The sequence below is a fragment of the Lithobates pipiens genome, unplaced genomic scaffold (genome assembly GCF_037356315.1).
Source record: "Lithobates pipiens isolate NorthernLeopardFrog02 unplaced genomic scaffold, aLitPip1_a1.2 Scaffold_13, whole genome shotgun sequence".
Lineage (NCBI taxonomy): Eukaryota > Metazoa > Chordata > Amphibia > Anura > Ranidae > Lithobates > Lithobates pipiens.
Genome location: NW_027507718.1, coordinates 283,634,354 through 283,656,406, shown reverse-complemented (window position 1 = coordinate 283,656,406; position 22,053 = coordinate 283,634,354). Strand labels below are relative to the sequence as shown.

The 22,053-nt window shown below is 38.7% G+C and overlaps 1 protein-coding gene across 1 annotated transcript in view; it reads left to right on the top strand.

Annotated features, from left to right (window-relative positions):
* The window catches only part of COL25A1 (collagen type XXV alpha 1 chain), a 586,562-nt gene that overhangs the window by 491,432 nt on the left and 73,077 nt on the right, over window positions 1-22,053 (top strand). Inside the window, exons 19-20 of the mRNA XM_077476703.1 lie at window positions 18,015-18,077; window positions 21,704-21,772. Coding sequence (XP_077332829.1) covers window positions 18,015-18,077; window positions 21,704-21,772 — 132 coding nt within the window. The remainder of the gene's footprint in view (window positions 1-18,014; window positions 18,078-21,703; window positions 21,773-22,053) is intronic.

The following is a 22,053-nucleotide window of genomic DNA, read 5'->3' as shown; positions in this document are numbered from 1 at the left end:
ACTATGAATTCTGCTGTCTACCAAGAGATCCTGAAGGAGAATGTCCGACCATCTGTTCGTGTACTCAAGCTGAAACGAACTTGGGTTCTGCAGCAGGACAATGATCCTAAACACACCAGCAAGTCCACCACCGAATGGCTGAAGAAAAACAAAATGAAGACTTTGGAGTGGCCTAGCCAAAGTCCTGACCTGAATCCTATTGAGATGTTGTGGTATGACCTTAAAAAGGCCGTTCATGCTCGAAAACCCTCTAATGTAACTGAATTAGGACAATTCTGCAAAGATGAGTGGGCCAAAATTCCTCCAGGACGCTGTAAAAGCCTCATTGCACGTTATCGCAAACGCTTGGTTGCAGTTGTTGCTGCTAAGGGTGACCCAACCAGTTATTAGGTTTAGGGGGCAATCACTTTTTCACACAGGGCCATGATGGTTTGGATTTTTTTTCACCTTTAATAATAAACACCTTCATTTACAAATTGCATTTTGTGTTTACTTGTGTTGTCATTGACTATTGTTTAAATTGGTTTGATGTTCCGAAACACTTAAGTGTGACAAACATGCAAAGGAACAGGAAATGAGGAAGGGGGCAAACACTTTTTCACACCACTGTAGATAGGACTAATATGGGAGTAAAAACTATTCTGGAAAGTGAATGTTCACTGAGCTTAGTAAATTAGTTGTGTTCACTCCAAACATTCATTAACCCCTCCTGTCCAGACCAATTTTCAGCTTTCAGCGCTCTCACTTGAATGACAGTTGCACGGTCATTTTTCCCACAAATAGAGCTTTCTTTTGATGGCATTTGATCACCTCTGGGTTTTTATTTTTTGTTAAGAAGATGAAAAAGACTGAACATTTTGAAAACAAAACAGCACTGAGAAGTGGCACAGTTGGGTGGCAATGAAGGGCAGCACTAAAGGGCACTGATGGGTGGCACTGATAGCTGGCACCGATGGGTGATACTGATGGGCACTGATGGGTGGCAGAAATGGGCACTAGTAGGTGACACTGATAGGCAGCACTGCTAGATGGCACTGATGAGGCACTGATTGGTATCACTGGTTGGCATTGATAGGTGGCACTCTTGGGCATTGATGTCCCTTCAACAGAAGCCAGTGATCAGCGTGAGGAGAAAAAAAAACACGATTACTGAGCTTCTGTTTACATCACATGATCAGCTGTCATTGGCTGACAGCTGATCACGTGGTAAGGGGTCGGAGGGGTCTCATTGACTCTGTGATCACAGAGCACGCTGCGCATGACCCACAAGGGGCGCGCGGGGAATTGCAACATGCAAAGGGAAGGAAGTCTATTGATGGCCTCCTGGCAATGTAGGTCAGCGCTGTAGCCATCATTCAGCTATAGCATGGATGGAAAGATGTTAATATGAAAAAAAGTAAAAGAAAAACATTTTTTATTAATTTCTCCCTGCACATGTGTGGGTTCAAATTAAACACACATTTATGTTATTATACAGCCCCTATTCCTTTAGTAATTAAAAGTGGTTCTAAAGTCAAACTGTTTTTACCTTAATGCATTCCCTGCATTAAGGTAAAAAAAAACATACCACTAACTGTCTAACCCCCCCCCCCCCCCCCCATTCCTAAGCACTTTCCTGTCATTCAAACTCCTGTGAGGAGGGAATGGGGGTGTGATTTACAGATCCCCGCTTGGGAGCATGACTGCCTGAGTGCCCCCATAGCACATGGTGTGCTAAGCAGGCACCCATAGTAGGAAGGAGCAGACAGCGCTGGCAGGGGACTTCCAGAAGAGGAGGTAAAGGACTGCTCTGTATAATACTGTTACACAGAGCAGGTAAGTAAAACTTTTTTTTTTTTTTCACTTTAATTCAAAAAAAATTTAGCCTTTCATATCATGGTAAAGCTATTATGTCTATATAATCCCAATGACTTTCACTTCTTAATATTTTATTTTTCAATATCCATTTACTAGCAAATAAATTATTAATGTGGAAGTAAACCATGCATTTTGTAGCATGCAGTGTGCTTATTAGACTTGTGAAAGCTATTGTGGAAGTTTCCAACGTTTGTGTCATGGACTTTTAAGTAGCTCCCTTCCAATTTAGTGTAATACCTCCCGCTACTGCATGACATACAGGGGAGAGGTGAGGGTCGGACAAGGTTGTACAGTTGTCATCCTATGTGGGAGGTATATGTGACATTAGCTATGCATTTATGTACAGCTCTACTAAGAGCCAAATGTACTAGAAGGTCTCATTATAAGTTTGTGCCCCCACTAACCACACTCACGGAAAATGAAGAACTTTAAACATTCACTTAAAATATTGCTACTTCTAAAATCCTGTTCCTGAAAATAACTCAAGTCCTTAAGATGTCTAAACACAAACCCTAACAAAATGAAACCCTGTAAGATATTTCCGATTTCACCACAAAGCTTCATGCAGTACGCTTTAAATAATGGAGGCCTGGACTGCACATAATTGCAGGCTTATTTTAGAGCAACTATAAATATGCATCTTTTAAGATGAAGGCTCAGGCATAGAGGAAATATTTAGAGAAATAATATTCTCCGTGTTTTTACTCTTGAAATGTTCCACTTTCCATTATGAAAAAAAAAAAAGAAAGAAAATGAGTTTCATTTTACTGCTGGTGTTTCCCTGTAATCCTCTGGAGCAGGTATCATGCTGATGTGAGCTGTTATTAGCCTTGCTGTAGGAAGTAGCATGTAATAATAGTAAATGTTGAACGACGGGGGCATTCATCAGAATTTTTCTCTCATACTAGTCAGAGAGGGATTGACTTATATATATATATATTTTTTTTTTTTATCAAAAGCAGGGCAATAAATGTCTTGGAAATAATTACCTCAGAGTAAATCTTTATCCTTCATTCCTGAGGTAAGGTAAGGATCATGCAGTGTGATACTGTACCTCCAGGAAGAGGAAAATGTTTAATATACACTCACTGTGATATGGAGCAGTGACCATATTTCCTCTCCTAGTTATGGCTCATGTGTCAGTGAAGCTATCTAGACATATTTGTGCTTTTCTAAGTACCGGAGTGCACGTTTACTTTATTTTGCACCACGGGAACATCTGTTAGAAACAAACACTCTTTGTGACCCTACCGTTTAATTTTAGTAAATTTTGTTGCACTGGCACTGCGTAGTCCAGATGGAAAGCAAAGGGGACTCGTAAACTTGTGAAATGAGGCAATGAAATTTACTCCATATTAGCTGTTCCTTCGTTGCTAAAAGCATTTGTTTTGCCGGTAGGAATCATGGGAAGAGGGCCACACATAACACATGCTAGAAATGAGCTTTGCAGCACCAAAAAAAAAAAAATGGTTTGTTTAGTCATGTTATCATTAAGAATTACCTGCCGCTTCTTTTCTTTTGCACCCTATTATTATTATTATTTAAGGTACTTATATAGCGCCGTCAATTTACGCAGCGCTTTACATATACATTGTACATTCACATCGGTCCCTACTCTCAAGGAGCTTACAATCTAAGGTCCCCAACTCACATTCATATACTAGGGCCAATTTAGACAGAAGCCAATTAACCTACCAGCATGTCTGTTCTCCCTTCATTTCTTTATAGTCCTTTTCCTATCCTATTCAGTCACTTTTAATTGCCCAATACTGAATCTTGTCCTGATATTTCTATATTGACAGTTACAAATGCTAACTTTCTGCGCTTATATAACCATTTAAGTCCATTTCACCTTCTAAAGCAAACATTTTTACGTGTACTATAATGTTGCTTGGATATGATGTTACTTACTAGAAGCTAACTCCCCCTCCTCTTCCTGTTTGAAGGGTATTTTGTGACACCAAGAATGAGCCATATTTTTTTAAGAACCAGCTAAAGTCTTAAGATTACTGTATCCAGTGGCATCACTAGGGGATGGCTTTTGGGGCTATAGCCCCGAATCTGGGGCCCATAGCCCTGAGTCTCTGCAGGGGTTCCCAAAGGGAGGGGGGTTCTCTGGGGACCCTGATGTAAGGGGGATGCTCTCTGGGGACTCTGATGTAAGGAGGAGGCTCACTGGGGACCCTGATGTAAGGGAGCTCTCTAGGAACCCTGATGTAAGTGAAGGGCTCTCTGGGGACCCTGATGCAAGGGGGAGGCTCTCTGGGGACTCTGATGTAAGGAGCAGGCTCAATGGGGACCCTGATGTAAGGGAGGCTCTCTGGGGACTCTGATGTAAGGAGGAGGCTCACTGGGGACCCTGATGTAAGGGAGGCTCTCTGGGGACCCTGATGTAAGGGAGGGCTCTCTGGGGACCCTGATGTAAGTGGGAGGGCTCTCTGGGGATATACACACACACACACACATGTATATTACTGTATATACGTGTGTATGCCCGCCTAAGTGTATGACTCTCTTTACTACGCTGCTATGGGCTCTAGCCCCAGATCTTTTGTAGACCTAGAAACGCCCCTGACTGTATCTATCCTTATTATATGTTGTATGCCACTATGTTAGAGCACACTCTCAGGTACAGTACTATATACTCTTTTTTTAAATTGTTATATGCCACTGCTGCATTCATTTCCTTTTTGTGGAAAATCAATGAAAAACGACTGTGTGGATGCGGGAATTGATTGAGATTCTTTTGTTCAGGCTGCAGGGCTGAATGAGAGAAAATTAAGCCACTTATGGCTACCTAAAGATTACCTGGCTATAGTGCATCTGGAAAGTATTCACAGCGCTTCACTTTTTCCACATTTTGTTATGTTACAGCTTTATTCCAAAATGGATTAAATTCATTATTTGCCTCAGAATTCTACAAACAATACCCCATAATGACAACATGAAAAAAGTCTGTTTGAAATCTTTGCAAATTTATTAAAAATAAAAAAAGGAAAAAAATCACATGTACATAAGTAATCATAGCCTTTGCCATGACACTTAAAATTTTGCTCAGCTGCATCCTGTTTCCACTGATCACCCTTGAGATGTTTCTACATGGTAAATTCAGTTGATTGGACAGGCACACACCTATATAAGGTCCAACAGTTAACCGTGCATGTTAGAGCACAAACAAAGCCATGAAGTCCAAGGAATTGTCTGTAGACCTCTGAGACAGGATTGTATTAAGGCACAGATCTGGGGAAGTGTACAGAAACATTTCTGCAGCATGGACGGCCACAATGAGCACAGTGGCCTCCGTCATCCCTAAATGGAAGAAGCTTGGAACCACCTGGATTCTTCCTAGAGCAGGTTGCCCCACCAAACTGAGTGATCGGGGGAGAAGAGCCTTAGTCAGGGAGGTGACCAAGAACCCGATGGTCACTCTGACAGAGCTCCAGAATTTCTCTGTGTAGAGGAGAACCTTCCAGAAGAACAACCGTCACTGGCCTGAATGGCAAGCGTAATGTCTGGAGGAAACCAGGCACTGCTCATCACCTGGCCAATACCATCCCTACAGTGAAGCATGGTGGTGGCAGTATCATGCTGTGGGGATGTTTTTCAGTGGCAGGAACTGGGAGACTAGTCAGGATCGAGGGTAAGATTAATGCAGCAATGTACAGAGACATCCTTGATGAAAACCTGCTCTAGAGCACTCTGGACCTCAGACTGGGGCTAAGGTTCATCATCCAACAGGACAACGACCCTAAGCACATGATAACAAAGCAGTGGCTATAGGACAACTCTATGAATGCCCTTGAGTGGCCCAACCAGAGCCCAGGCTTGTACCCGACTGAACATCTCTGGAGAAATCTGAAAAGGACTGTGCACTGATGCTCCCCATCCAACCTGATGGAGCTTGAGAGGTCCTGCAAAGAATAATGTGAGAAACTGCCCAAAAATAGGTGTGCCAAGCTTGTAGCATCATACTAAAAAAGACTTGAGGCTGTAATTGGTGCCAAATTTGCTTCAACAAAGTATTGAGCAAAGGATGTGATTTTTTTATTTTTAATAAAATATTTCAAACTTCTTTCACGTTGTTATTATGGGGTATTGTTTGTAGAATTTTGAGGAAAATAACGAATTTAATCCTTTTTGGAACACGGCTGTAACATAGCAAAATGTCTAAAAAGTGAAATGCTGGGAATACTTTCTAGATGCACTGTATCCATCCATTTATATGTCTGTCCAAGTCTACGGCCCTCAGCATCTTCCAGTCTTCATTTGACTGTCAGTGTGTATCTATCAATATCCATCACCTTGTTTTCATCTGTTTCTGTCATTTTCTGGACTGATTTACTAAGGCCCCTTTCACACTGGGGCGGGAGTGCCGTCAGCGGTAAAGCGGCGCTTTACCATCGTTTAAAACCGCCCGCAAAGCGCTGCTGCAGCGGCGCTTTGCCAGCGGTATAGCCGCACTGCCCCATTAATTTCAATGGGTAGGAGCGGTTTAGGAGCGGTGAGTACACCGCTCCTTCACCGCTCCAAAGATGCGGCTAGCAGGACTTTTTTCACCGTCCTGCTAGCCGCCGGCTTTCACACTGGAGTGAAAGGGGGCCAGATTTTTTCAGGCGCTATACAGGTGCTAATTTTAGCACTGTAGCGCCTGAAAAACGCCCCAGTGTGAAAGGGGCCTTAAGAATATGCAGGTTTGCAGTTGTATTGAAGCATCCATAAACAAAGCGAAATAACCACCGTATGCTCTCACAATACTTCCTATGCACTTGCAACGCTTGCAGAGATGCATACAAACACAACATCATATGTACAGCTAATTTACAAACTTGGTTTGCTAATCAGCATAATCTCAAGCATTCCACATACACTAGCTAAGTGGTAGCATACCTTGAATGAAAAATATTTTTTAAATGTTTTTGGGCCTGTTACATCAGTTAGCTATTTTACTTTCCCTTATCATATCGGAACTTATCATCATGAACTCTGCAATGTTATTAATGACGGTAATAACACCAAAAGTAAAAAATTCATAGTGCATGGTGTTTTTTTACACCTGGCTTATTTACATCTACAGCACAGCATGCAAGTTCTTTTGCCCATGCACCTTTCATAACTTAGCAAACGATTGTCACCAAAACAAAAGTTTGGTAACAGAAACGGTTGCTCTGATTAACAATACCTCTCCTATCTGCTGCATTCTGAAACCATGCCTCTATGTGGCACTGGCTGTAAACCTTTTTTTTTTATTAACTTTATATTTTCTACTAATACATTCCAGGCAGAGGAAGCTGAATAGACCTGTTTGTTAAATGGTTATATGTAGTATGTGCTTTTAATATTTTCTCTACAGGACTAAGACAGGCATAGGCTGAAAAAAGTTACAAAGCTAACGATTCTTTTCCACGTGTAGCATAAATCCTCAAATAACTTAGAAGTGGTTATAATTTTGGCTTCAACTGGTGTTCTAAATGCTAAGCAGTCTAGTCTAATTTTTATATTGGTAGTATAGAGCAATGAGATTTCTGAAAAGCCGTAAAACTTTCCATACTGAAAAGCTGCAACTTACTAGAAGTAGTAAGTAGAACATTAAGCAAAATGCAGAATAATGTACATGATTCACTGTTTGCTTTTCTTTTTAATACATAACCACACTCTGTTTGCCATTACAAGCTATTTTCAAATCCCTTTGGTGCTGTTTGCTCGCTCACACTTCCCAGATGCTTTGCATTGCAGTCTACAACAGTATTCATAACTGTTAACGCTAAGGGCCATGCAGCAGCACCTCTGGGGCCCAGCGTTAAAGCAGTGTTAGGGCCTTTTCACACGGACGTGTCCGTGTACGGGCTCAGCTTTGCTCAGCAGGGGATCGATCCGTCAAGCAGGACGATGACAGGTCTGCCTCTGCACACTGTGCAGGGACGGACCTGTCAGAACGCCGCTCTCCCCTATGGGAGATTGGATGTAGACGAATCATAGAGTCCGTTTTCATCCAATATGATCCGCAGACGGATGGAAAAATAGGGTTTTCCTCCGTCAACAGAAACAGAGCATAGCAGAGACTGATGTCAGCGGATGTTCATCCGTTGACATCCGCTATCTCATAGGTATGCATGTATGTCCATTTTTCATCCGAAAACGGATGAATGAAAAACAGACATACGGCCCGTCCGTGTGAAAGGGGCCTTAAACCCAAAACCAAAAATTTTATATATTGCAGCTTACCAATCATTAGTTGCAGTGGCTGCATTAGTTTACCTTATTTAGGCTTTTTTCACTTTGTTTTCACCTGGTGATCTGGCCAGTAACACACCTTCTGCATTAGAGTGTCCCCACTCTGGATGCATGAGCACAATGAGCACAGCAGACAGCAGCATTGTCAGTCTAGGGAAAGGGGAAAGGAAAATGTACTATCAGATTTAAATACTTAACAAATTGAAGCCAAACTCCAGTGAATTTTATAATCATTTACAGCTAACTTTTTGTTTTTCTTTTTGGGATAAAGGTTTTACAGGAATTAACAAAAGATGATTATTGTAGGCACTCCTGCCAGTGTTAAATGGTTTGACTCAACCCTGTAAACTCATAGATTTGGAAGAGAGCTTGTTCTTTTAAAAAAAACAACAGACTGGCTAGATCACCAGATGATAATAAAATAAAAGAAAGAAAGGCTAAACAAAATAACGAAATCTGGGTGGGCTTTAGCTGTAATGTGCAAGTATGAACAGCACATCATAGCTGTCCATGTCAATGAGGGAGTTTGTAGACATAGGAGGTTATTTACGAAAGGCACTTGTAATTGAAAGTGCACTTTGAAGTGCATTCGCCCTCAATCTAAGGGGTAGATCTGAAATGAGTGGAAGCTCTGCTGATTTTATCATCCAGTCGTGTGCAATCTAAAATGCTGTTTTTTTTCTTTGCATGTCCCCCTCAGATCTACAGCGACTGCACTTCCAAGTGCACTTTTAGTGCACTTTCAAGTGCACTTGCAGTGCAAAGTTGATTTTCCTTTAGTAAATAACCCCCATAGTATTGCTGGAAGGAAGGTAAGTGTTGCAGACTTACTTCACCTTTCATAACTTATTACACATTACACCCATATTCAACATGTAATATGAAATGTTACTGATGCAGCAGCCCCTGCACCCTTCCCTCCAACCCCCCCCCCCCCCCATTGTGACAGTGAGTGGTCACAATAAAAAAAAAAATGCAGCCATGCGGGGCTCCGTCCACCTGACACTGTCGTTCTGTAAATGTGGGAAATTCAACTACCAACAGCCTTTGTGGCTGTCAGCTTGTAGTTCTCAATGAAAGACCATGGCGCTGTTGAGTGCTCTGGGTAGTTCATTGATGCTTCCTGTTAGCGTATAACTGCCTGATCGTAAGAGGTACAAGCAGACAGCTTACACTGACAGTCTACAAGAGTCCTGCATTGCACCCGCTATCAGCTGATAAAGGGTGCAATGCTTTGCAGGCTTCTACTAAATAAAATAATAAATGCATATTTTCTTTTACAATCAAAGAGATGTGCATTTATTATTATTATTATAATTTTTTTTACAAAGATTAACTTATTCTTTAATTTCCTTAATTTCTTTAATTTCCAGTGAGCTGCCTTTGTTCATGCAGGAAGAAGATGTTCATTAAAGTGCCCGTCTTCCACATCTACTCACCTTCCCTTTGCTCCCCTCTGTTCTGTTTATCTTTCTTGACCAAAGGGCACTGATACATCTATGGGTCTCCTGGTGCAGATGACAATGGCCTTTTGGGCAATGCCATGCTCTGACACACCAAAGCTAAATAAGGAAGAATAATTTAGGAAATACCCCCAACAAGGCAACAAAACAGTATGGCTATAGCAATAACACATAAAAAATTGGCACAACACCACAAACAATAAGAGGAATGAGTATCTCTGCACCTGAACCCTGAAACTAGGGAGGTCTTAAGTAAAAGAGTGGTACTGGAAGATAACGTTCCTTCAGTCTTTACAAACCCCTCCCACTGGCCAGTGTATCTGTTGGGATATCTGCATTGAAGCACTCAGGTTTCCCACAGTACAGGGCATAGGCTCCCAAATTATATCCTAAGGTTACACTGTCCTTTTAAGAAATGGGCAAGTAAGTTGTGGTCATCTCACCACCAAGCAATCTGTGTTTAAGCCTCCTCCTACTCCCTGCATGCGTAACTGGTGATGTTGATGGTTGACTCAGGACTAGATGTCGCAGCCCAGCCTCCTTCCCTCTCTCCGATACTGCAGCAAACACAACAGCCCACTCTGATTGTCACATCTCACTTTCCCCATAAGACTGCCCAGACTCAAGGCTTCTCTACCTTCTTTTTTCTTTAGTCCCATCTAGTCCTTGGCTTGATAGTTAACCATCTGCTGGAATCTATATTCCCCATAGTTTCAGCTCCTAGCAGTATCTTCTTCCTCCCAGGCTGCACAGCAGCCAATCACAGTGCCCTCTATTGTCCTCTATTGCCCTCTATCTTGCTCTCTATGGCTGCAACACAGCCTTTGTCATAGAGTCCTGTGACATTTCTCTTCTTCTGTCCCCACACAGCAGATCCTCTACTTGTTGGTGACTAGGAAGAGGGAGAGTAACTTTGTTGGTCACAGTACTATTAGACACAGCATGGTCTGTGTATAGGAAGCTCTGAGAGCCCAGGGCTAAAATTAGTATTTTAAGCTGTGAGTAGCATGTTTCTGTCTCCCTTTCTTCCCACACATAAGATGTCTGAGCAGCAAATTGCCCTGACCCCGCATTGTCAGGAGGGGGATGAGAGTCTTTAGCTTTACGTAAACTCTGACTACAGTACCTTAGAGCTTACACAAGACTTCTTTTTGCTTAAAGGAATATTTGACCTTTTCAGAAAAAAAAAGACTTATGCAGCAGCCATCTTGCGAATAGCAAGCTTTCTAACACTATACCCAGAGGGGGGAACTGTTGGGGAAAGAAACCGGAATAAAAGGCAAGTGCAGCATTAAGAGTCCTAGATACTGCAGTTGTTGTTTATTTTAAATAACGCAGAGTGAAGTTAGTTCTCCATCCAACAGTCTTTATGCAAGAGATGTGCCCTATGTGTCTGAAGAATAACTGCACAATTAACAAATCAATTGTGATCTATCTTGCCTATTTGGCTTTGGTTCAGGTGAGAATAAATAATGTATTTATTGAAATAATTACTAAACAGAGATTTTCCAAAATACTTGAAACATAATCAGCTGATTACAAACACTTCTGATTATTGCCTGCTCATTATCGCCCAGGTGTTATTACATACGCTGCCCAATCTTCATGGATGATGCTTTAATTTCACACATACATTGAAAGTCTATCATTAAATGTCTTATTATTAAACACGCAAGTTGTCACATTGCTTATTTTTTCTCCATAGTAATGACCTTCTTTTTCTCACCGCTAATTATCATCTTTTAATGAGATTAGCTATTTCAGTTGTCTCATTATGCAATCTTTCTTTTGGCTTCTACCATTGATTACTGTATTGATTTGCTTCTGTCTAATGACTTTGCAAACAACTGTCAGTTCGTCCTTACCTTTTCTACATGTCTCCATTTTTCCTACATGTGCTTTTAATGCCATTTTCCTTTAGAACTGGCAATACATGTGGCTTTGTATAAGTATTGCTAATGGCCTGTACACACGATCCCAATATCGTACGAAAACTGTCATCCGAAGAAGAATCGCACGATTTTCGGATCGTGTGTACACTACTTTCGAGAACCAATCACGACAGTTTGTCCGATTATTATTAGATCGGACAAGCACGAAAATTTTTCCCGTACGATACCAGATCGTACAATTTTCATTTAGTCAGTATAGTTGTCATCCGAAAATACAATACAAATACAATACAACACGTGACCTCACTTACAATTTTTTTTCTGTTGTATGAGAATTTTTATGACTTTAGTTACGTATTAAATTTCTACTTGCGACTATTAACCTCCCTGATGGTATGATTCAGTCTGGATTTAGGTGCTGAAAGAGGTACAATTATTTTGCATGGAAATTTGGCGTCTTATATTGTAGTCCTGTAATTCTTAGGAATAACTCTCTTAAATATGTTCAAACCAGAGTCTAGCAGACATCCCAGGTATGAAAAAGTTTATAATATAATAAAGAATAATAAAAAATATTCAATATTGTTATCAAATCCTAAAACACTGAAAAAGGGACAGTTTTTGGTTGCTATGGACAATCTCCAAATTCCAGGCAGAAAAAACAGTATTTATAATATAAAAGTGCATGCAGGGCATTGCACAGACCACTAGGGACAAAGGGGTGTGTAATTTTTAATACAGCACTGTAATCTGTAAGATTACAGTGCTGTGTGTGTTTTGTGTGCTTTTACTTTTTTAAATTTGCCGCCATTCTCCGCTCACGTGCGCCGTAACGTCGCAGGGAACGGAGCTCGGCGGCATTTGGCACTGTGAATCGAGCGGAGAACAGCTCGATCACACAGCGCAGAGGACATCGCTGGATCCAGGGGACAAGGTAAGTAAGTCTCACTGTGTCCTCCCCTGCATCCAGCGAAGCGATCCAGAGTCTAGCTCGGGGTTACCTCTCCTATCAGTAAATTCCTAACCCGAGCCACACTCGGGATTACCGCTTGGGGGGTTAAGCAAAAAAGTCATACGATCTGTTGTACGATCTTTGGATTGTGTGTACGGGCCATTCGTTTGTGTCCAAACAAATTAACTGCAGGTGAGCTCTTTGGAAGTTTTTGATTGGGCCAGGTAGGAAATGTTGCTGAATTTAAATTTGGGAAAATTAAGGTATATTTTATTGGCTATTGTATCAATTAGATTTTTCAGTCAGTAGAAAGGCAAACTCACAACTGGAAAGTCTTATGCCCTGTACATACGGTCAGACTTTCCGACGGAAAATGTGCGATTGGATTATGTTGTCGGATATTCCAATCGTGTATGGGCTCCATCTGACTTTTTCTGACGGAATTTCCAACACACAAAGTTTGAGATCTGGATCTAAAATTTTCCAACAACAAAATCTGATAGTTTAAATTCCGATCGTGTGTAGGCATGCTCAGAATAAATTATGAGACGAAAGCTATTGGCTACTGGCCTCTTTATAGTCCCGTCATATTATATGGTTTTGGTAAATCTGAAGGAAAAAATCAGCAGAAAATCGAATAGTGTGTATGGGGCTTTATACCCTAATTCTTGGTTTACATCTATGCTTGATGTGTGTAGGGCAGCCTATATACCTTAATGGGCTGCTCTACCTGTGAGAAACATAGGGAAAACATGTGGAAAGAAATTGCTTGCGTTTGCTGGCACATGGAGTGCCATCAGCTAAAGAGGAGCATGTTTGTGTGCATGTCAGGAAAGTACACAATTTTGTGCACGTTCCTGGTACACATAGATGTGAACCAACACTTAGCCCTTGTACACACGGTCGGACATTCCGAGGGAAAATGTCCGATTGGACGATGTTGTCGGATAATCCGACCGTGTTTGCGCTCCATTGGACTTTTTCCGCCGGAATATCAGACCAACAAAGTTCGAGAGCTGGATATAAAATTTTCTGACAACGCGATCCGATCGGACTTTGTCCGATCGTTTGTAGAGAATTCCGATCGGAAGCATGCCACGCATGCTTAGATCAAATTATGAGACCAAAGCTATTGGCTACTAGCCTGAACGTAGTCCCGTCGTAACGAACGAACGTCATCACGTTCCGAACGATCGGATTTTCCGACAACTTTGTCCGACTGTGTGTAAGCAACACCAGTTTTGGACAAAATTCATCAGAAAAAATCAGGATTTTGTGGTCGGAATGTCCGACCGTGTGTACAAGGGCTAAGACTACTACCACTACTGCACAGAGCAGTAGGGATATACAGAGTGCAGTACCACAGAGAAACCAGGGTTTCAGTTCATTGCGGCCAGATTAAGTGATTTTTCATGGTTGTTTTCTTGATTTTTTTGGTCTGACTTAGTGAATGAGCAAACTAAATAGTTCCACAAAAAAGGATCTTAGGTGTTAAACTACAACAAGTGATTAGATACAGTATGTGCAAACTTTAAAAAATGTGCTTGACATCTTATTATTAACGGTAAATCTGAGCGCTCCTCTAATTCATTACAATGCATAGGTAGATACAAATTAATTTTTAATCCTCACCACACTCAATTCATTAATGGTAATCAAGGTGATCCATCCAGGCAGTTAAGCTCCTCTCAGTGTGTATTGCATATTAAACATTGTGATTACCTAGGGGCATATTTATTAAACTCTGATGAATCTAGGCACATTTGCCATGCATGAGTCATTGTTTTTTGCTGTACGTTCTACGGCAACATTCACCACTTTTATAACCTAATTATGATGATATGTGGCTAAGCCTAGGCTTACACATATGCAGTGCAGGAAAAGCAGCAATCCCTGTATTTTTTCCCCATAACAAATTGCAATCAAACTGTATTTGCAAGTGTCAATACAAAGTTAACAACAACCCAAACGCAGTGTAGCTTGCCTGCACTGGATTGCAAGATACAAAACGTGATCTAGTTGTAGTGCGGCTCCAAAAAAGGTGCCTGCTCTTCTTTGGTGCAATGCAGTACAATTTGAGCCCATTCAAAATGAATGGACTCAAATCACATCACACTGTATCACATGTGACTTGCGGTTTGGTGACTTGCGCACTTCCAGGGCTAAATGTTCAAACTGGTGAAACTTTGTCAATCTGCAGTGAATCTTTTGTGAACATTTGGTAAATGTGTAGTGTAGTGTAATGTGTAGTGTATCTTTACACAGAGCATACTGTTAAGTAGTATGTTGATTGCTCTAATTCAGCCAACAGTCTAATTGCCTGTGATGGAAATAGTATTTTATCTTTTCAACAAAGTAATATGAATTAGTACACTTTTTGCAAGATACTAAAGGTAAATAGACTGTGCACTCTGCAAAGTGCAGTTTCCCTCTGCAAGTACAGTTGCTTCAGAGCTTAGTAAATGAGCTCAGGCTTCACTTTGCAAAGAGTACCCAATTACGTGCAAGGAGAATAAAAAAAAAATGAATTTTTGCTTGCACATGATTGGATGATGGAAGTCAACAGAGTTTCTGCTCATTTACTAAGCTCTGGAGCAATTGCACTTACAGAGTGCAACTTTGGTTTGCAAAGTGCACAGTCTTTTTCCCCTTTAGTAATCAACCCCAGTATATCTAAGCGTCATTGACTCACAAAGATATCAAACTATTTATCAATGTATATCAAATTCAGTTACTTTATAATCAAAATGAGTTTTGAATATTTTCAGTACCTTTTCTCATGTTGTTTTCTTTTTTCATCTCACCTAAACTGTGTATTGTCTTTATTTTATATTATATTTATTTTTACATGATAGAAATAAGCACATATATTATAAAATTAAGTCTTTTTTTCATCTATAAGCAAGATACCTATAGCTAATCTTATCAATCCAAACTAATCAATCTAATCTAGTCTAATCAGTTCTAATCAAATACATTTTCAATAGCCTAGTGATGTATGCATTTCCTTAAGAATCTCTTTTATTCGAATTATAGTGAACTATTTTGTATTGCCTTTGTAAGTTACATGATATCAGTTGTGACATCTCTATGAAGTGTTAGGTGGCCAACAATTCACAGTTGTGTCGGAGCTTTAAAACACATATCCTACTCTATAGAATGGGATATGCGCTGAATAAAGGTTTTTGGCAAATGTGCAGAGTTTGCATATGGAATGGCACATTCTACAGGTTATATAGAGTGAGTAGTATAGGAAGAACTATATCCCGTTGAAGAACAGATAATGATGAAAGACGTTGAATGATGCTTGTTGTGGCAATGATTGGTGTGTTCTACAATGAGCCTACATGTTAACCACACTTATAACATGTTTTTTATTTTTTTATTCCTGCATGCAATTTTGAATGCAGCTGATATACTTTGTAGTTTACAAGTTTAATGCACAGTCAATAAATGTACAAATGTAACCAGATTTGCCCATTGCAGTGCAGGCCATGGAGAAAGTAAATGACTGATTATTTTTGTGTGATAGGATGTAGAGGATGTTATCTATTTTCATATAAAGATACATTGCATGAGAAAGCTAACAGCCTTCCATCTGTAAATGCTCGATAATGTTTTCTAACAACACTCTGTGTGTGGGCTATGTAACAATTTTTCCCTGCTTAGAGCTGTGCATTGTATTGACTTATGGACCTTATGAAATAGTTCTTTTGCTTTTTCAGTATCTTGTTCCATCATTTGATAACAATGTTTAACTAATATAAACTATCATCCTTAATATAATAGGGCTAAGGGCAATATTGTATTGCAGAACCCCAGAACAACCAATCAGATAACATCTTTCCCTAGACTGAGTACTGCAAAAACTGATATCTGTTTTATTTTACAGGTCACAATTCCTCGTTGAGCATTTATATTTAAAAAAATATTTCTGGATCTGTAGGTAGTTATTTCATATTTCACTTATTAAATGTGGTCAATATGTATATATATCTATAGATATCTAGCTATAGATCTATCTATCTATCTATCTATCTATCTATCTATATATATATATATATATATATATATATATATATATATATATATATATATATATATATATATATACATACACACATATGGACCACATTTAATAAGTGAAATATGAAATCCAGAGATATATTTTTTAAATATATTTTTTTAAATATAAATGCGCAAAGAGGAATTGTGAGCTGTTCCCCCAAAACAGATATCAGTTTTTGCAGTACTCAGTCTAGGGAAAGATGTTATCTGATTGGTTGCTCTGGGTTCTGCAGCATCTTAATTGTATTCGGGCTTTATACTTCCTATATATATATATATATATATATATATATATATATATATGTAATGGAAGTATGAAGCCCAAATACAATTAACATGAATCAATAGAGAAAGTGTGCAAAGTCCTATAGTTTGTTTTCAGAAATTAGACTTGTGCACGATGGAAAATTTTGTTTCGTTTTGTTTTCAGTCGTAAAATATATAATTTGGTTCAATTATATTCATTATGTTATGCTAATTTGTTTTCAGATGATTCATTATTTCTGTAGAGAACAGATATTCGCTATAACGAATCTGTTTGTTTTATTGTTTAATTGTTTCATTTTCTGATAATTTGTTACTTATGTATGTGAATATATTTGTGATAACGATTTGTAGTTTGGAAAGTTCTTTGTTTATTGAATCCATTATCACACACACTGACAATATCTCTTCTCCTATGCTCAAATACAATACAACACCCTTCTCACTCAGTTCTCAGGAATGCACTTTGCCACTTGCCAGTAATCCAACCTCCAGCACAAAATAGGACTATAAGATTTACTCAGAGATGACCTTTTGTTTTATTAGACCTCTAACAAATTAACGAATCATGCCACATTCATTCATTATTTTCGTTATAATTTCTTTTGTATTCATTGAAATTTGCTATTTTTTTCTTTGGACATTCAGATGCATACGAATGTCGGAAAGATGCAAAATTTGGCCGAATTTCAATAGTTACAAAACAAATTGCACATGTCTACCCTGAATAGAAAAGCCATTCCCTCAGAAAGATGCTGTAGAATAGGATCCTCCTCTCAGTGGAGAAGCAGTAATCTCTTTGCAGAAGTCTGACACAGCCCCTTCTGAGACAGAGTTCTCCAATCGGTGGGGAGCATGCGCTTTGCTAATTACAGACTTGGTAGATCTGACGTGGTAGAGTGCATGTCAAACCTAAGGGTCCCACTCAGATGGTATTGGCAGGAGTCTTTTTAACAGATAGCTATGAATACATTAGAATGGAAACAACCTGTGTGACACTGAACACTTTTTCATTTGATGCACCTGGAATGTATTTAGCTGATTTTAATGGAAGGATCAATTGAGCTTTAAATTATGTAGGTTGAAAAAAACGGATAGGTTCATAACTTTTTCCATGTGATTCTTTTGATACCTGTAATGAAACATAGTTTTCTTTACTTTTTATATTTATATTTATATTCTCTTTACTTTTTACATTTTATTTCCACCAATACGGTTCATATTCAATGTTTCATATGTTAGTTATATACTTTACATGTTCCTACTAACAATGTATGCTTTCTGAAGGGGGAACCAGGATTCCTTGGACCTCAAGGAGAACCTGGCCTACCAGGCCTTCCAGGAACCAAGGTAAGAGCTAATGTTGTTCTAAAGATGGCCATACACGCAAAAGTAAACATTAGATCGTGGTGGATGCCCATTGCTGTACTCTCTGGTTAGTTAGTGTTGGACTTTCGAAAAAGTTTCTTGAAATTATATAGTACAAAGGCATATTGTTGGAAGCAGCCTAAAACCCCCTAAACAAGTTTTCAACAGCTCACATTGAGATGACCAATGAAGTATGATTTAATAATAGCTGCTATGAGTCATAATACCATTGCCTTTTCTATTAAATAAAATCCATGTAAAATATATTCTTCTTTCTATGCATGCTCATTCTACTTTGTATAACTTGCTTTTGTATATTGTTTTAAGCAGTGTCATAATAATGATAGTACTATAGTTGTATAAATCATGTAAGACAGTCCACAATTAATGCAACTGTTGGCACTATATAAATCTTGTTTAATAATAATAACTTGTATACAGGGTCTCTATAGTGGCACACCTATTTTACAATGTCTACTTGCGCAAGCTCTAGCCCTTGTATCAAAAAGTACCAAAAAGTACTAAATATAAAAGGAAAAAGTTAAATTGTGTATATTATTAAAGCTGTTCGTTATTTTGCATTTGTGTGTTTAATGTGCATTGTGTTAGGCAGCTTATGAATTTAAAAAGGCATTCAATGCCCCACAACAAATTAATAATGGGTCATGCAGCAATTTTCGCAATATGTGCTTTGTGGTGTGCTGTAACACAAATGAGCTATGGAGTACTGCCTAGGTGCATTGAGGTGTGATTCAAAATAAAACATATCACAAAGCATGACACTTATCCTTATATGTTGCTGTGTGTTTTAAGTCACTTTACCACAATGCACCATTGCGAATGGGCCCTAAGGCTTATAGTTGCCCTCTCTATCCCTGTATCCCTGCTGCCCTTGGCAATGGCTTACAAGTGCTGGTCAAAACTAGGTAACAGCGACCCCCCCAAGAAAAATAAATAAATATGCAATGAGGGTCAATGAGAAATTAGATCTCACATGAATCACACACGATTTAATAATCCTGAGCACACTTAAAATCATCAAAAATATGAATTTCAGAATTAAGTGAAATACATTTCAGTATTGAAAGTAAAATGTTGTCACCTCATGGGATAATAATGGATTTTACACAAATGTTTTTAGATAGCAAAAAAAGGAAGAGCTGCTTTTCTCATTAAAATGTTCCTTCTTTGTAGTGTTTCTTTTACCTATTTAAGTATACCTATTTATAAGCATATTGTGAGTCTGTTAATTCAGCTCTTCTTTTAAAATGGCAAAAAATAAATCTGGAAATGGATGAACAAGAAAAAAGATTATGTTTGAACTTAGATGCATTTTGTAGTTACTTGTAAATTAATACACTACTTTAGAATATATTAGCAGAGAAATTTAGCTTAACGGCCAATAGTGATCCAGAAATTGCAGTTTTAGGCTTAATGGTAATAAGCAACTGGATAATTAATTATAGGGTTTCCATATAAAGACAGATTATTATGGCAGATTAGGCAGTTTTAAATAGATTCTTCTAAGAATCAATCCATGTACTGCACAAAATGATTCTAAGGTCCATCACAGCTCTGAAAGTATGTGGCATTATTATGAATGCTTGAATCTAGAATTTCAGTTTGAGCCTTGAATTGGACCTCTAATTGAAAACTACAGAATTGCTATTACATTATCATATTGAGTTAAAATTTACCATTAATAAATACTACTGTTTCCTCATGTACCTTACAACCTAGGCAGGCTACATCACATGGTCTCTGGTGGCAGTGCATTTTTCATTCAAATTTATAGCTTAACATTAATGTATTTGTCAATGTCCACCTGATGATTTGAACAGTTTTTCATCAGTGTATTTCTCTTTTAATGAATGTTTATGTAATGCTCCATCTTTAAGGATCATCATTATCAATAGGCTTATATATACACTGTGTGCACAATTATTAAGCAAGTGACTATTTTGACCAAATCATAATTTTTATGCATATTGTCCAACTTCAAGCTGTATAAACTTTAATGCTTATTGGTTTTAAGCATATTAGATGATGTGCATTTGTGTAATGAGGGAGGGCATGGCCTAAGGAGATGAACATCTTATATCAAGGTGTGCATAATTATTAGGCTTCTTTTCCTCAGGCAAAATGGGCCACAAAAGATTTAACTGACCCTGAAAAGTCAAAAATTCCAAAATGTCTTCCAGAGGGATGCAGCACTCTTGAAATTGCTAAGATATTGGGGTATGATCACAGAACCATCAAACATTTTGTTGAAAATAATCAACAGGGTTGCAAGAAATGTGTTGAAAAAAAAGACACACATTAACTGCCAAAGATTTGAGAAGAATCAAACATGAAGCTGACAGGAACCCATTATTCTCCAGTGCTTTCATATTCCAGAATTGCAACCTACCTGGAGTGCCCGAAGTACAAGAAGTGTTTAGTGCTCAGAGACATGGCCAAGGTAAGGAAGGACTGCTGAGATGAGAGTTACTCTTGACGGACCAGATGGATGGGCCTGTGGCTGGATTAGTAACAGGTACAGAGCTCCACTTAAACTTAGATGCCAGAAAGGTGGAGGTCGGGTACTGATATGGTCTGGTCTTATTAAAGATGAGCTAGTTGGAACTTTTTGGCTTGAAGATGGACTCAATATCAACTCCCAACCTACTGCCAGTTTTTAGAAGACACTTTTTTCAAGCAGTTGTACTGGAAAAAGTCTGCATCTTTCAAGAAGACCATGATATTTATGCAGGACAATGCTTAATCGCATGAAATTCTCCACTGCGTTGCTAGCCAGTAAAGGCCTTAAAGATGAAAGAATAATGACATGACCCCCTTTCTCACCTTATCTAAACCCTATTGAGAACTTGTGGGCCCTTCTTAAACAGGAGATTTACGGTGAACAAAAAAAGTACACCTCTTTGAACAGTGTCTGGGAGGCTGTGGTTGCTGCTGCACAAAATGTTGATCGTTAACAGCTCAAACACTATGATGTGACTGCATGGAAGGGACGCTGAGCTGTAAGCTGAGGTGGTCCCATGGTTATTAAATTGATTTCACTGAGTGGTTAAAAAAATAAAAAAAAAAAAAAAATAAAAAAAAAAAAAAAAAAAAAAAAACAGCTCAAGAAACTGAGAGACTCCATGAATGGAAGACTTATGACTGTTATTGAAAAGAAGGGTGGCTATATTGGTCACTGATTTTTTAAAATGCTGATTTGTAAATTTTGAGTTTGTTTATTATTCTAACTTTAACAGATGAAAATAAACAAGTGAGATGGGAAAACTTTTGTTTTTTCATTTAGTCGCATAATAATTGTGCACACTAATAGTTGGGCAATAATTGTGCACACATAGATATTCTCCTAAGAAAGCCAAAACCTCACTTTTACTTTCTTAAATATTCAGGTTCGAGGTTCATTAACATTTTAGATTGATCAAGAGCACTGTATTTGTTCAATAATTAAATGAATCCTCAAAAATACAACTTGCCTAATAATTATGCATGCAGTGCATATAGTGGGTTGTTAATACACTCTCTTGGTTGGTTAATTATTTGTTCTATGTACATGACTTAAGCATTGTCTATTTTAATATTAACACTTCTAGGGTGAACGTGGAGAGCTTGGTCCTCCAGGGAGAGGGGAAAGAGGTCCTCAAGGAGTTTCAGGCCCAAAAGTAGGCTCCTTACCTATTATTTCTAATACTTTGAATACAAACATGATAATACAAACAAATTATATGTTAGTTTCCGTTGTGAAAAACTCAGAATTAGTACTGTCAAAATTATTTGCACCTATACAACATGTCTATAGCTCATATATACAACCTCACATCTACTTTGGCTATGGTGGTATGAACAGGTATCAAAGGAGTGTGGAAAGATTGGCAAGTAAAACTGTGTGATGGAAAGAAAGTATACAGAATCTTAAGGCAGAACTATGCCATATTGGTTATTG